General features: G+C 41.5%; 1 protein-coding gene across 5 annotated transcripts in view; it reads left to right on the top strand.

Annotated features, from left to right (window-relative positions):
- Positions 1–15,196, top strand: part of DACH2 (dachshund family transcription factor 2) — a 446,138-nt gene that overhangs the window by 415,790 nt on the left and 15,152 nt on the right. For all 5 annotated transcript variants that reach the window (XM_056538671.1, XM_056538672.1, XM_056538674.1 and 2 more), the window contains 2 exons: positions 8,356–8,499; positions 11,106–11,171. In XM_056538671.1, the coding sequence (XP_056394646.1) occupies positions 8,356–8,499; positions 11,106–11,171 (210 nt within the window). The remainder of the gene's footprint in view (positions 1–8,355; positions 8,500–11,105; positions 11,172–15,196) is intronic.

A 15,196-nucleotide genomic window follows, 5' to 3' on the forward strand; every position in this document is an offset into this window, starting at 1 on the left:
TACAATATAATACTAGTCTATAGATGGCGGTATACAATATAATACTAGTCTATAGATGGCTGCATACAATATAATACTAGTCTATAGATGGCGGTATACAATATAATACTAGTCTATAGATGGCGGCATACAATATAATACTAGTCTATAGATGGTGGCATACAATATAATACTAGTCTATAGATGGCGGTATACAATATAATACTAGTCTATAGATGGCGGTATACAATATAATACTAGTCTATAGATGGCGGCATACAATATAATACTAGTCTATAGATGGCGGTATACAATATAATACTAGTCTATAGATGGCGGTATACAATATAATACTAGTCTATAGATGGCGGTATACAATATAATACTAGTCTATAGATGGCGGCATACAATATAATACTAGTCTATAGATGGCGGTATACAATATAATACTAGTCTATAGATGGTGGCATACAATATAATACTAGTCTATAGATGGCAGTATACAATATAATACTAGTCTATAGATGGCGGTATACAATATAATACTAGTCTATAGATGGCGGTATACAATATAATACTAGTCTATAGATGGCGGCATACAATATAATACTAGTCTATAGATGGCGGTATACAATATAATACTAGTCTATAGATGGTGGCATACAATATAATACTAGTCTATAGATGGCAGTATACAATATAATACTAGTCTATAGATGGCGGTATACAATATAATACTAGTCTATAGATGGCGGTATACAATATAATACTAGTCTATAGATGGCGGCATACAATATAATACTAGTCTATAGATGGCGGTATACAATATAATACTAGTCTATAGATGGCGGTATACAATATAATACTAGTCTATAGATGGCGGTATACAATATAATACTAGTCTATAGATGGCGGTATACAATATAATACTAGTTTATAGATGGCGGCATACAATATAATACTAGTCTATAGATGGCGGTATACAATATAATACTAGTCTATAGATGGCGGTATACAATATAATACTAGTCCATAGATGGTGGCATACAATATAATACTAGTCTATAGATGGCAGTATACAATATAATACTAGTCTATAGATGGCGGTATACAATATAATACTAGTCTATAGATGGCGGCATACAATATAATACTAGTCTATAGATGGCGGTATACAATATAATACTAGTCTATAGATGGCGGCATACAATATAATACTAGTCTATAGATGGCGGCATACAATATAATACTAGTCTATAGATGGCGGTATACAATATAATACTAGTCTATAGATGGCAGCATACAATATAATACTAGTCTATAGATGGCAGCATACAATATAATACTAGTCTATAGATGGCAGTATACAATATAATACTAGTCTTTAGATGGCGGCATACAATATAATACTAGTCTATAGATGGCGGCATACAATATAATACTAGTCTATAGATGGCGGTATACAATATAATACTAGTCTATAGATGTCGGTATACAATATAATACTAGTCTATAGATGGCGGTATACAATATAATACTAGTCTATAGATGGCGGTATACAATATAATACTAGTCTATAGATCAGTGGTCTCCAACCTGCGGACCTCCAGATATTGTAAAACTACAACTCCCAGCATGCCCGGACAGCCGTTGGCTGTCTGGGCATTCTGGGAGTTGTAGTTTTGCAACATCTGGAGGTCTACAGGTTGGAGACCACTGCTATAGATAATGGTATAGGATACAATACTAGTCTATAGATGGCGGTACACAGTATAATACTAGTCTATAGATTAGTTATCTACATACATTCAGTACTAGTCTATAGATGCGGTATAAGATATAATACTAGTCTTTAGGTAACAGTATAAAATACAATACTAATCTATAGATGGCAGTATAAGATATACTATTAGTCTATATCTAGATATTTCTTATACAGTCATTTATCTAGATATATCTTATACCTCCATTTATCTACTAGTATTATACACCATTGCCTCTTGAGAAAGCCGCGGAGGCGGCGAAACATGTAGAGGCGGCAATTGTGTGTATTTTTTAAGCGACACCAGAGTGATCCCCTGAATAGGCAGCCACTGCAGGGCTACCTAGTACTTGAGAGGACATTGATCCTATTTAATGCACCTACTGCTATATTTGGATCACATGGTTGTCAGTTTTAATCTTTTTGTTGTGGGAATTATCTTTTAACAATAAATAATAAAAGCTAATTTTTAAGGGGTAAGCAATAGGGGTTTACACCCCGGGCTTCGGCCTTGGGGTTTAGTTATTGAGTTTGTATTTGGCCCCTTACTACCCTAGGGTAGTTTGTTCAATATAATATCTTACACCGCATCTATAGACTAGTATTATATCTTATACCGCCATCTATAGACTAGTATACTTTGTTATACCGCCATCTATAGATTTGTAGTATAACTTATGCTGCCATCTATAGACTAGTAGTATATCTTATGCCGCCATCTGTAGACTAGTGTTATATCTTACACCGCATTTATAGACTAGTATTATATCTTATACCGCATCTATAGACTATTATTTTATCTTATACCGCCATCTATAGACTAGTAGTATATCTTATACCGCCATCTACAGACTATTATTCTATCTTATACCGCCATCTATAGACTAGTATTCTATCTAATACTGCCATCTGTAGACTAGTATTCTATTTTATACCGCATCTATAGACTAGTATTCTATTTTATACCGCCATCTATAGACTAGTATACTTTGTTATAGCGCCATCTATAGACTTGTAGTATATCTTATACCACCATCTATAGACTAGTATACTTTGTTATACCGCCATCTATAGACTAGTATTCTATTTTATACCGCCATCTATAGACTAGTATACTTTGTTATAGCGCCATCTATAGACTAGTAGTATATCTTATACCGCCATCTATAGACTATTATTCTATCTTATACCGCCATCTATAGACTAGTATTCTATTTGATACCGCATCTATAGACTAGTATTCTATCTTATACCGCCATCTATAGACTAGTATTCTATCTTATACCGCCATCTATAGACTAGTATTCTATCTTATACCGCCATCTATAGACTATTATTCTATCTTATACCGCCATCTATAGACTAGTATTCTATTTTATACCGCCATCTATAGACTAGTATTCTATTTTATACCGCCATCTATAGACTAGCATTCTATTTTATACCGCCATCTATAGACTAGCATTCTATTTTATACCGCCATCTATAGACTAGTATTCTACTTTATACCGCCATCTATAGACTAGTATTCTATCTTATACCGCCATCTATAGACTAGCATTCTATCTTATACCGCCATCTATAGACTAGTATTCTATCTTATACCGCCATTAATAGACTAGTATACTTTGTTATACCGCCATCTATAGACTAGTATTCTATTTTATACCGCCATCTATAGACTAGTATACTTTGTTATAGCGCCATCTATAGACTATTATTCTATCTTATACCGCCATCTATAGACTAGTATTCTATTTGATACCGCATCTATAGACTAGTATTCTATCTTATACCGCCATCTATAGACTAGTATTCTATCTTATACCGCCATCTATAGACTAGTATTCTATCTTATACCGCCATCTATAGACTATTATTCTATCTTATACCGCCATCTATAGACTAGTATTCTATTTTATACCGCCATCTATAGACTAGTATTCTATTTTATACCGCCATCTATAGACTAGTATTATATTGTATACCGCCATCTATAGACTAGCATTCTATTTTATACCGCCATCTATAGACTAGTATTCTATTTTATACCGCCATCTATAGACTATTATTCTATCTCATACCACCATCTATTGACTAATATTCTATCTTATACCGCCATCTATTGACTAGTATTCTATCTTATACCGCCATCTATAGACTATTATTCTATCTTATACCGCCATCTATAGACTAGTATTCTAATTTATACCGCCATCTATAGACTAGCATTCTATTTTATACCGCCATCTATAGACTAGTATTCTATTTTATACCGCCATTTATAGACTAGCATTCTATTTTATACCGCCATCTATAGACTAGTATTCTATTTTATACCGCCATCTATAGACTATTATTCTATCTCATACCACCATCTATTGACTAGTATTCTATTTTATACCGCCATCTATAGACTATTATTCTATCTTATACCGCCATCTATAGACTAGTATTCTAATTTATACTGCCATCTATAGACTAGCATTCTATTTTATACCGCCATCTACAGACTAGTTCTACATCTTATACCGCTACATGAGAAGTCTATATGAAAGCTCCAGTTCTGATCCTGAATTTCACAAGTTTTATTTTTAAATTACCCAGAGCACAGTATTGCAGTTTTAAACAGCCATTGCATGGGTGCTATTGTATGGATTCTTCATGGCGGTATTATTTTAAGCTTTGCCTAGAATATTGTATCCTAATTCTGAACCATTGCGGTCTATAGTGGCGTGATTCCGGTGAGACACCACCACCAGGGCAGGCCGGTTTATTCACTGGCCCAGCACTGTACCCCTTTGTGAGCACTGTATGGCGGTATTATTTAATGACTTACATCCTCAGTTTTGCTTAGACTATTGCACCCTAATTCTGAACCATTGCGGTCTATAGTGGCATCATCCCGTAGAGCCGCTATCAGTGCAGGCCTGTTTTTTAGCACTCTCCTTTCCCTTTTATGTGAGCACTGTATGGCGGTATTAAGTACGGTGTTGTGCATAACATTTACATGTGACACAACAGTATCATTTTTTATCTCCATTTATTGGGCACTGTGAATAGTGGGGTCATATTTAGCCTGGATACGCAGGGTGGGCTCTGCTGTACGTGTCCTGGGACTCTACTTCACCCCCCTATACATATCATTGGTGTAGATTCCCTTCTTATTTCTCGCCAGTTTTGTGTCCGTACATTAGATCGCACATTCGCTCGGCGGTTTCCCGTGATTCATAAAGTGCTCAGAATTTACAGACTCGTTTCTTTCTGTCCATATATTTTATTTTATTTTTTTATTTATGAGAATTAACAGGATTTAAATAGTTTCATTCGTCTCCGCTCGGCCCCCGGGAAGATGATTGGATATAAAATCTCATCTCCTTCCATTTGTATATATCATTGATAGGTAGTAAAGTGACTGCAAGTGAAATATGGCGGCGGGCGCGGGTTTCATCAACAGAGCATTAGTCTTAATTACACGCACTTACTCATCGCCAGGAACATATTCATAACCGGATCGGCGACTGGGTAGAGAGAATACGCTCACCGCGTGTCCCGGATACAGTGTGACCGTGGCTGCACCAAAGTCTGTTAGGTCAGTAGGTATCATAAAGTTTAGACCAGTGTTTCCCAATCAGTGAGACTCCAGCTGTTGCAAAACTACAACTCTCAGCATGCCCGGACAGCCTTTGGCTGTCCGGGCATGCTGGGAGTTGTAGTTTTGCAACAGCTGGAGGCACACTGGATGGGAAACACTGCTATACATGATAAGAGAACAAATGCAGGAAGACAGAAAGGAATACAAACGGACAAACAAGCAGGGTCAGGCAAGCCAAGGTCATAACTAGGAGGACTACAAGGTGCAGGACGACTTGCAAAAGAATAGTCAGGTCAGCCATGCTGGGAGTTGTAGTCTTGCAACAGCTGGAGGCACACTGGATGGGAAACGCTGCTATACATGAAAAGGGAACCAATCCAGGAAGACAGCAAGGAATACAAACAGACAAACAAGCAGGGTCAGGCAAGCCAAGGTCAGGACTAGGAGGACTACAAGGTACAGGACAACAGGCAAAAGGATAGTCATGCCAGACATGCTGGGAGTTGTAGTCTTGCAACAGCTGGAGGCACACTGGATGGGAAACTATACATGATAAGGGAATAAAATCAGGAAAACAGCAAGGAATACAAACAAGTGGGGTCAGGCAAGCCAAGGTCAGAACTAGGAGGACTACAAGGTACAGGATAAAAGGGAAAAGGATAGTCAGGTCAGCCATGCCAGGAGTTGTAGTTTTGAAACAGCTGGAGGCACACTGGTTGAGAAACACTAGCGTAGACTTTCTGGTCGTGCTCAGTCACGTGACCCAAGAAGCTGGTCCAGTGACCCAAAGTGAGGGCACCATGGATGAAGCCCAAGCCACAAATACATAATAAATAGCAAAGATGCCCATAAAAAATTGTCTAATTGATGCAAAAATATAGGTACTAGAGCCAAAGCCATAATAAATTACCCCCCCCCCCCACAGTGTTCCCCAACCTGTGATCCTCCAGCTGTTGTAAATCTCCGATTGTGCTGAGACTTGTAGTTCTGCAACAGCTGGCGAATTACAGGTTGGGGGACACTGCTGTAGATAGATCAGGGCATGCTGGGAGTTGTAGTTGTGCACCAGTTAGGGAACACTGCTCTTTATGGATTTAGTTATCAGGGCATGCTGGGAGTTGTAGTTTTGCAACAGTCTAAGGGAGATTCATAGTTGGGGAACGCTGCTCTACATAGATTTCATTGTCAGGACTTACTGGGAGTAGTAGTTGTGCATCAGTTGGCGAACCATTAATTGGGAAACACTGCTCTGTGTAAAATTGTTTGTCAGGACATGCTGGGAGTTGTAGTTTTGTAACAGCTGGACACCCACAGGTTGGGAAACACTTCTTCTCTATACAGATTTTCTAGTTGGGGCTTCCTGGGAGTAGTAGTTGTACATCAGTTGGAGAGCAACAGGTTAGGAAATACTGCTTGAGATAGATTTGTATGTCATGGCATGCTGGGAGTTGTAGTTGTACACAAGATGGAGAGCTACAAGTCAGGAAACAATGCTCTATATAGATTTGGTTGTTAGGGCATGCTGGGATTTGTAGTTGTGCACCAGTTGGGGAACACAGCTCTATATGGATTTGGCTGTCAGGGTTTTCTGGGAGTTTGGGGAACACTGCTCTTTATGGATTTGGCTGACATGGCATGCTGGGAGTTGTAGTTGTGCACCAGTAAGGGAACACTGCTCTTTATACATTTAATTGTCGGGGCATGCTGGGAGTTGTAGTTGTACACCAGTTAGGGAACATTGCTCTTTATGGATTTAGTTATCAGGGCATGCTGGGAGTTGTGAATCAGTTGGATAGCCACAGGTTGGGATACACTGCTCTAGATAGATTTGGCTGTCATGACATGCTGGGAGTTGTAGTTGTGCACCAGTTAGGGAACATTGCTCTATATGGATTTGGCTGTCATGGCATGCTGGGAGTTGTAGTTGTGCATCAGTTGAAGAGCCACAGGTTGGGATACACTGCTCTAGATAGATTTGGTTGTCAGGGCATGCTGGGAGTTGTAGTTGTGTGCCAGTTAGGGAATACTGCTCTTTATGGATTTAGTTGTCAGAGCATGCTGGGAGTTGTAGTTGTCCATCAGTTAGGGAATACTGCTCTTTATACATTTAATTGTCAGGGCATGCTGGGAGTTGTAGTTGTGCACCAGTTGGGGAACACTGCTCTTTATGGATTTGGCTGTCATGGCATGCTGGGAGTTGTAGTTGTGCATCAGTTGAAGAGCAACAGGTTGGGATACACTGCTCTAGATAAATTTGGTTGTCAGGGCATGCTGGGAGTTGTAGTTGTGCACCAGTTAGGGAACATTGCTCTTTATGGATTTAGTTATCAGGGCATGCTGGGAGTTGTAGTTGTGCATCAGTTGAAGAGCCACAGGTTGGAATACACTGCTCTAGATAGATTTGTTTATCAGGGCATGCTGGGAGTTGTAGTTGTGCACCAGTTGAAGATCCACAGGTTGGAGAATACGATATCCATCTATAGATTTAAACCGGAGTAATGTTATCTGCCCTCCCGGGGGTCCTTATGGCCGGGGGCAGGTGAATTGGGGTCTCGCGGTGATGAATCGGAGGGATACATTGTTACAGATAATAGATCTCAGATATGCGCGGGTTCACAGGTGCCGCCTGTAAAGCAGCAGATTTTGGATAAACACAATTTCCCGTACTGTACGCAATTCCAGCTTTATGTGAGAGCAGGTACAGAGGAGCGCGGCGGCGGCGGCGAGGTTTTTTACTGTATCTATTTAGTCAGCCGCTCGGAGTCATTTCCAGCGCATTATACCCAGAGCAGTAAATTTTAAATGGATTATAGTCGCAACCTCCGTATCCCGCAGCTATTACCTGGAGAAAGTGATTATCGCCGGCGCTCGCGGCGAGAAAAAAAAACTGAGTGGAGGCTTTTGTAGCTGAAACGCGGGTGTCTGACTCGTGGAGCAATAAAAGCTCCTTTTATTCTGGGAGAATATTCCTACGGGAGCCGGGGATGACCGTAACGGCGGCAATTCTTGTGTCTTACAGCGACAATTCAGAAGCGCTTGAAAAAAGAGAAAAAGGCGAAAAGAAAATTACAAGAAGCCCTGGAATTCGAGTCGAAACGGCGAGAACAAGTAGAGCAGGCACTTAAGCAAGCCACGTCGGGAGACGGCCTCCGGATGCTCAACGGTAACGACACCTCAGCTGTTTGTGGTCTGACGCAAAACCGTACTGGGAAAATAAATCGGGAGGGGGAGGGGGACAAGTTAAGAAAAAGCCAAACTTCATTCACTTTTACAAATAAATACAAGTGAATAGGACATTGTTTCTCAAGCAGGGTGCCTCCAGCTGTTGCAAAACTACAACTCCCAGCCTTCGGCTGTCCGGGCATGCTGGGAGTTGTAGTTTTTCAACAGCTGGAGGCACCCTGCTTGGGAAACACTGACATAGGAGCAGGAGGATGAACACAGTAAAAGTATATACAGATGTAGCAGAGTGGAGTTTGTCATCCAGCACAATTGACTGTTGTTTGTGGTGTTACATAGGACTGCAGGACACATCTACTACATTATCTGTACTCAGAGAGTTATCACTGTGTTATCTGTGGTGTTACATAGGACTGCAGGTCACATCTACTACATTATCTGTACTCAGAGAGTTATCACTGTGTTATCTGTGGTGTTACATAGGACTGCAGGTCACATCTACTACAATATCTGTACTCAGAGAGTTATCACTGTGTTATCTGTGGTGTTACATAGGACTGCAGGACACATCTACTACATTATCTGTACTCAGAGAGTTATCACGGTGTTATCTGTGGTGTTACATAGGACTGCAGGTCACATCTATACATTATCTGTACTCAGAGAGTTATCACTGTGTTATCTGTGGTGTTACATAGGACTGCAGGTCACATCTACTACATTATCTGTTCTCAGAGAGTTATCATTGTGTTATATGTGGTGTTACATAGGACTGCAGGTCACATCTACTACATTATCTGTACTCAGAGAGTTATCACTGTGTTATCTGTGATGTTACATAGGACTGCAAGTCACATCTACTATATTATCTGTTCTCAGAGAGTTATCACTGTTATCTGTGGTGTTACATAGGACTGCAGGTCACATCTATACATTATCTGTACTCAGAGAGTTATCATTGTGTTATATGTGGTGTTACATAGGACTGCAGGTCACATCTACTACATTATCTGTACTCAGAGAGTTATCATTGTGTTATCTGTGGTATTACATAGGACTGCAGGTCACATCTACTACATTATCTGTACTCAGAGAGTTATCATTGTGTTATATGTGGTGTTACATAGGACTGCAGGTCACATCTACTACATTATCTGTACTCAGAGAGTTATCACTGTGTTATCTGTGGTGTTACATAGGACTGCAGGTCACATCTACTACATTATCTGTACTCAGAGAGTTATCACTGTTATCTGTGGTGTTACATAGGACTGCAGGTCACATCTACTACATTATCTGTACTCAGAGAGTTATCATTGTGTTATCTCTGGTGTTACATAGGACTGCAGGTCACATCTATACATTATCTGTACTCAGAGTTATCACTGTGTTATCTGTGGTGTTACATAGGACTGCAGGTCACATCTACTACATTATCTGTACTCAGAGAGTTATCACTGTGTTATCTGTGGTGTTACATAGGACTGCAGGTCACATCTATACATTAGCTGTACTCAGAGAGTTATCACTGTGTTATCTGTTGTGTTACATAGGACTGCAGGTCACATCTACTACATTATCTGTACTCAGAGAGTTATCACTGTGTTATCTGTGGTGTTACATAGGACTGCAGGTCACATCTACTACATTATCTGTACTCAGAGAGTTATCACTGTGTTATCTGTGGTGTTACATAGGACTGCAGGTCACATCTACTACATTATCTGTACTCAGAGAGTTATCACTGTGTTATCTGTGGTGTTACATAGGACTGCAGGTCACATCTATACATTATCTGTACTCAGAGAGTTATCACTGTGTTATCTGTGGTGTTACATAGGACTGCAGGTCACATCTACTACATTATCTGTACTCAGAGAGTTATCACTGTTATCTGTGGTGTTACATAGGACTGCAGGTCACATCTACTACATTATCTGTACTCAGAGAGTTATCACTGTGTTATCTGTGGTGTTACATAGGACTGCAGGTCACATCTATACATTATCTGTACTCAGAGAGTTATCACTGTTATCTGTGGTGTTACATAGGACTGCAGGTCACATCTATACATTATCTGTACTCAGAGAGTTATCACTGTGTTATCTGAGGTGTTACATGGGACTGCAGGTCACATCAGTATGAGCTTGCACAATGACAATCTCACCTCTGCTACATCCGTTTGGTTTAGTTGAAATCATCCTTGGGCTCGAAAATCAGGTTTTCTGCTTTACTACAGTTAAAGCCTAAACATTTTGAAAATGCGGATTTCTTCATCCTTTCAGGATACTTTTGTGTTTCAGCTCATAATCACTTTCACAAATGTACTTTACATAACATAACATTTGAAGGCTGAGGGTTTGTTACAATGTGTCAGTGCAGGCAGTGCTAAGAAACGCTGCAGCAGAAATCTCTCTGATAGTTTGACACATTTTCACCTGCACTGATACATTGTAGCAGTCCGGAGTGTAGAACTCTCACAGGATCGTCTAGACCCGATACAACTGTAACAAACCCCCAGTTGTGAGCACCATTAGGTCAGGATTGGCGCTGTAATGTGACATTTTTTAAGTTTTTTTCCTCTTTCAGACGCTTGTATCCCTGAAATGGAAACAGAGCACAACGGCTCGCAGCACGACAGCCCGCCCATGCAAGGTAAGAGACGAGCGTGCGCCGACCCTCCTCCCCCGCCCCCTGTGCCCGCCGCGGCGCAGGATTACACGCGCTCTCCCTTAAACCCCCGGAATTGAACTTGTCACGGTCTCTTTTATTGCTCTGCGTCTTCGGCTCAGCAGAAGCTCCGTAATTTACTGCTCTGCCGGAGATTGCGGCTCAGCCGCCCGGATCAAATACGGCCGCGCCGTGTCACATTGTGTCATTATTTTATTTGTTTTTTTTTTCAATTTTATTTTATCTATTTATTTATTATTTTATTTGACCTTTTACATACAAAGAGGATTTGTGATACTGGACAGGGGGGTAGAGGGCGATTGTTTCACAAGTGAAATGTGTGAATGTAAAGATGTTAATTGTATCCCGGAGCGTCAACACTGGATCCGATCGGATCAGCGTTCAGTCTCTCATTTTAGAGGGACAGTACACTGAGTAATGAGGACCTAGACAAGAGCGTGGTTTCCCAACCAGGGTGCCTCCAGATGTTTCAAAACTACAACGTGCAGCATGCCCGGACAGCCAAAGGCTATGTCATAGCCAATTCTGCTGGATGACAAACTCCACTCTGCTACATCTGTATATACTTTAACTGCATTTCCCTGCACCTTTGTCAGTGTTTCACCAACCACGGTGCTTCCAGCTTGTGCTAAACTACAACTCCCAGCATGCCCGGACAGCCTTTCACCAACCATGGTGCTTCCAGGTTGTGCTAAACTACAACTCCCAGCATCCCCGGACAACCTTTCAGCAACCATGGTGCTTCCAGGTTGTGCTAAACTACAACTCCCAGCATGCCCGGACAGCCTTTCACCAACCATGGTGCTTCCAGGTTGTGCTAAACTACAACTCCCAGCATCCCCGGACAACCTTTCAGCAACCATGGTGCTTCCAGGTTGTGCTAAACTACAATTCCCTGCATCCCCGGACAACCTTTCAGCAACCATGGTGCTTCCAGGTTGTGCTAAACTACAACTCCCAGCATGCCCGGACAGCCTTTCACCAACCACGGTGCTTCCAGGTTGTGCTAAACTACAACTCCCAGCATGCCCGGACAGCCTTTCACCAACCATGGTGCTTCCAGGTTGTGCTAAACTACAACTCCCAGCATGCCGGACAGCCTTTCAGCAACCATGGTGCTTCCAGGTTGTGCTAAACTACAACTCCCAGCATGCCCGGACAGCCTTTCACCAACCATGGTGCTTCCAGGTTGTGCTAAACTACAACTCCCAGCATGCCCGGACAGCCTTTCACCAACCATGGTGCTTCCAGGTTGTGCTAAACTACAACTCCCAGCATGCCCGGACAGCCTTTGGCTGTCCGGGCATGCTGGGAGTTGTAGTTTTGCAACATCTAGAGGCACACTCATTGGAAAACACTGGCAAAGGAGCAAGTGGATGCAAAATAGAAGTGAATACAGATGTAGCAGAGTCCAGACATGCTGGGAGTTGTAGTTTTGCAACATCTAGTGCAGTGTTTCCCAACCAAATTGCCTCCAGCTGTGGCAAAACTACAACTCCAAGCATGCACGGACAGCTAAGGGTCGTCCAAACATGCTGGGACTTGTAGTTTTGCACCAGCTGGAGGCACCCTCATTGGGAAACACTGATATAGTAGCAGAGTCTGGGCATGCTGGGAGATGTAGTTTTTCCCCAACTCCCAGCATGCTCATGTCATTATTGGAATCTCTCTGAAAACAGGTGTCATGGAGATTCCAATAGTCACAATCACCTGCAATGTAGAAACCATACTGTAACAGTGACTACAGGGACACACAGCGGGTACAGGAGAGGCGCTCACACCAAATCTTCCCCTCCTGGGTGGAGCTTATTTGTCCTATGACCTTGACACAGTCATGTGACAGCTAAGCTCCTCCTAGGAGGAAATTATTACAATTAGGACCGTATACCGTGATGCATAATGGGCGACAACTAAAATAAAAATAAAATTATTTCCCAAATTCTCCAGCCCATCATGGCAGGTCATCTGTGTAAGAATACGAGATGAACCGAGACTTCCTTTAAAGGAGTAGTCCAGTGCTGAAAGAGTTATCCCCTATCCTAAGGATCTCCTGTATGGGGCCCCGGCAGCCCATGGGAAGGGGGCGTGTTGACCACAGCTAACACGCCCCCTCAATACAACTCTATGGCAGCGCCGAAGTGCTGCCTTCCGCAATCTCCGGCTCTGCCATAGCGCTGTATTGAGGGAGCGTGTCGGCCACCACTTCGTGCGGTGGTCGACACCTGCTATGTGGCCAGCGTGCCGGGGCTCCATACAGAAGATCGCGGGGCACCCCCCCCCCGCAATCTGAAACTTATCCCCTATCCTTAGGATAGTTGATACGTTTTTCAGCACTGGACTACCCCTTTAAAGGGGTATTCCAGGAAAAAAACTTTTTTTTAATTTTATTTTTTTAAGATCAACTGGCTCTAGAAAGTTAAACAGATTTGTAAATTACTTCTATTAAAAAAAATCTTAATCCTTCCAATAATTATCAGCTGCTGAAGTTGAGTTGTTCTTATCTGTCTGGTAACAGTGCTCTCTGCTGACATCTCTGCTTGTCTCAGGAACTGCACAGAGTAGGAGAGGTTTGCTATGGGAATTTGATTCTACTCTGTACAGTTCCCGAGACAGGTGTCATCAGAGAGCACTTAGACAGAAAAGAACAACTCAACTTCAGCAGCTAATAAGTACTGAAAGGATTAAGATTTTTTTAATAGAAGTAATTTACAAATCTGTTTAATTTTCTGGAGCCAATTGAGATATAAAAAAAGTTTTTTCCTGGATAACCTCTTTAATCTTGTTGGAATGTTACAGTATGGTTTCTACATTGTTGCAGCTTGTGGCTATTGTTTAGTCTCCATAATACCTGTATTCCAGCAGAAACAAATAGTCACAGTCTACTATGATGTAGAAACCATACTGTAACAGAGACTACAGAGACGCACAGCATGTACAGGCGAGACGCTCACACCAAATCATCCCCTCCTGGGTGGAGCTTACTTGTCAAATGACCGTCCTGAGCTCCACCCAGGAGGAAAAAGTTCTATTAGCACATTATCTATAATGCATCTAAAGTAAAAAGAGATTTATTTAATTTTTTTTACAATTTTCCAGCCTATCACTGCAGGTCATCTGTGTAAGATTACGAGATGAACTGAGACTTGTTTAATCTTGTTACAAGTGTAGTCACTGTTACAGTATTGTTTCTACATTGTTGCAGTTTGTGGCTATTGTGTAATCCCCATCTTCAGTTTTTCACTGGTTTTCCACCATGGTTGGTCACAGCTGGCAGCGCCCTCCACTCCTGACCCGTCACCCGCTTCACCCCATCATCCACACTCTGTATAATGTAAACATCGGGCGGTCGCTACATTTGCCACCCAAAACAATGAATTTTGTAAATGACATTGAAGCACAATACAAGGAGCGGCGCAAGATTTTTTTTTTGCTAGTAAAAGCAAATTAAATTAGAGGATCTTCTACAAGTCTAAGAAAAGCGAGCGGCAGCCATTAGCCGGGACGTAATATTTTCTCTTTACTGCTCGCTGCCATTTAGTTATTATCCTATTGGAAATCTAATTATAAACCTTTTACTCCCCAGTCAAACTTCGCCGTTTTTTTTGCAAGCGTAGCACAGACAAGTGAATTCATTACGTTTGATTGCTCGCGCCCGGATTGACTGAACTTCTCGCCGAGAACCTAGAAGCCTGTTCAGTTCCTGCCATTCCCTGTTTGCACATTAGCGGAGCAGCTCCTTTAATTAATTAGTATGAGGCGCGGTAACGTGAACTGCTGAACACAAAATAACTTCCTTTTTTATGAGCGCGGTGAGAATTTCCTGCATTTTATTTTTTTTCCCCTTTGCCCGTTATACCTTTTAGTTAAGTTTTGGTTTTGTTTTATCGGTGAAATCTGCGCCGGATATAAAAGTGTGAAAACATGAAGGACGATGGTGATAAGAGAGGAGAGACCGGGAGCAGAACTCTGCTCGGTGAGTTTAGTAGGAC

This window comes from Hyla sarda, chromosome 9 (genome assembly GCF_029499605.1).
Source record: "Hyla sarda isolate aHylSar1 chromosome 9, aHylSar1.hap1, whole genome shotgun sequence".
Lineage (NCBI taxonomy): Eukaryota > Metazoa > Chordata > Amphibia > Anura > Hylidae > Hyla > Hyla sarda.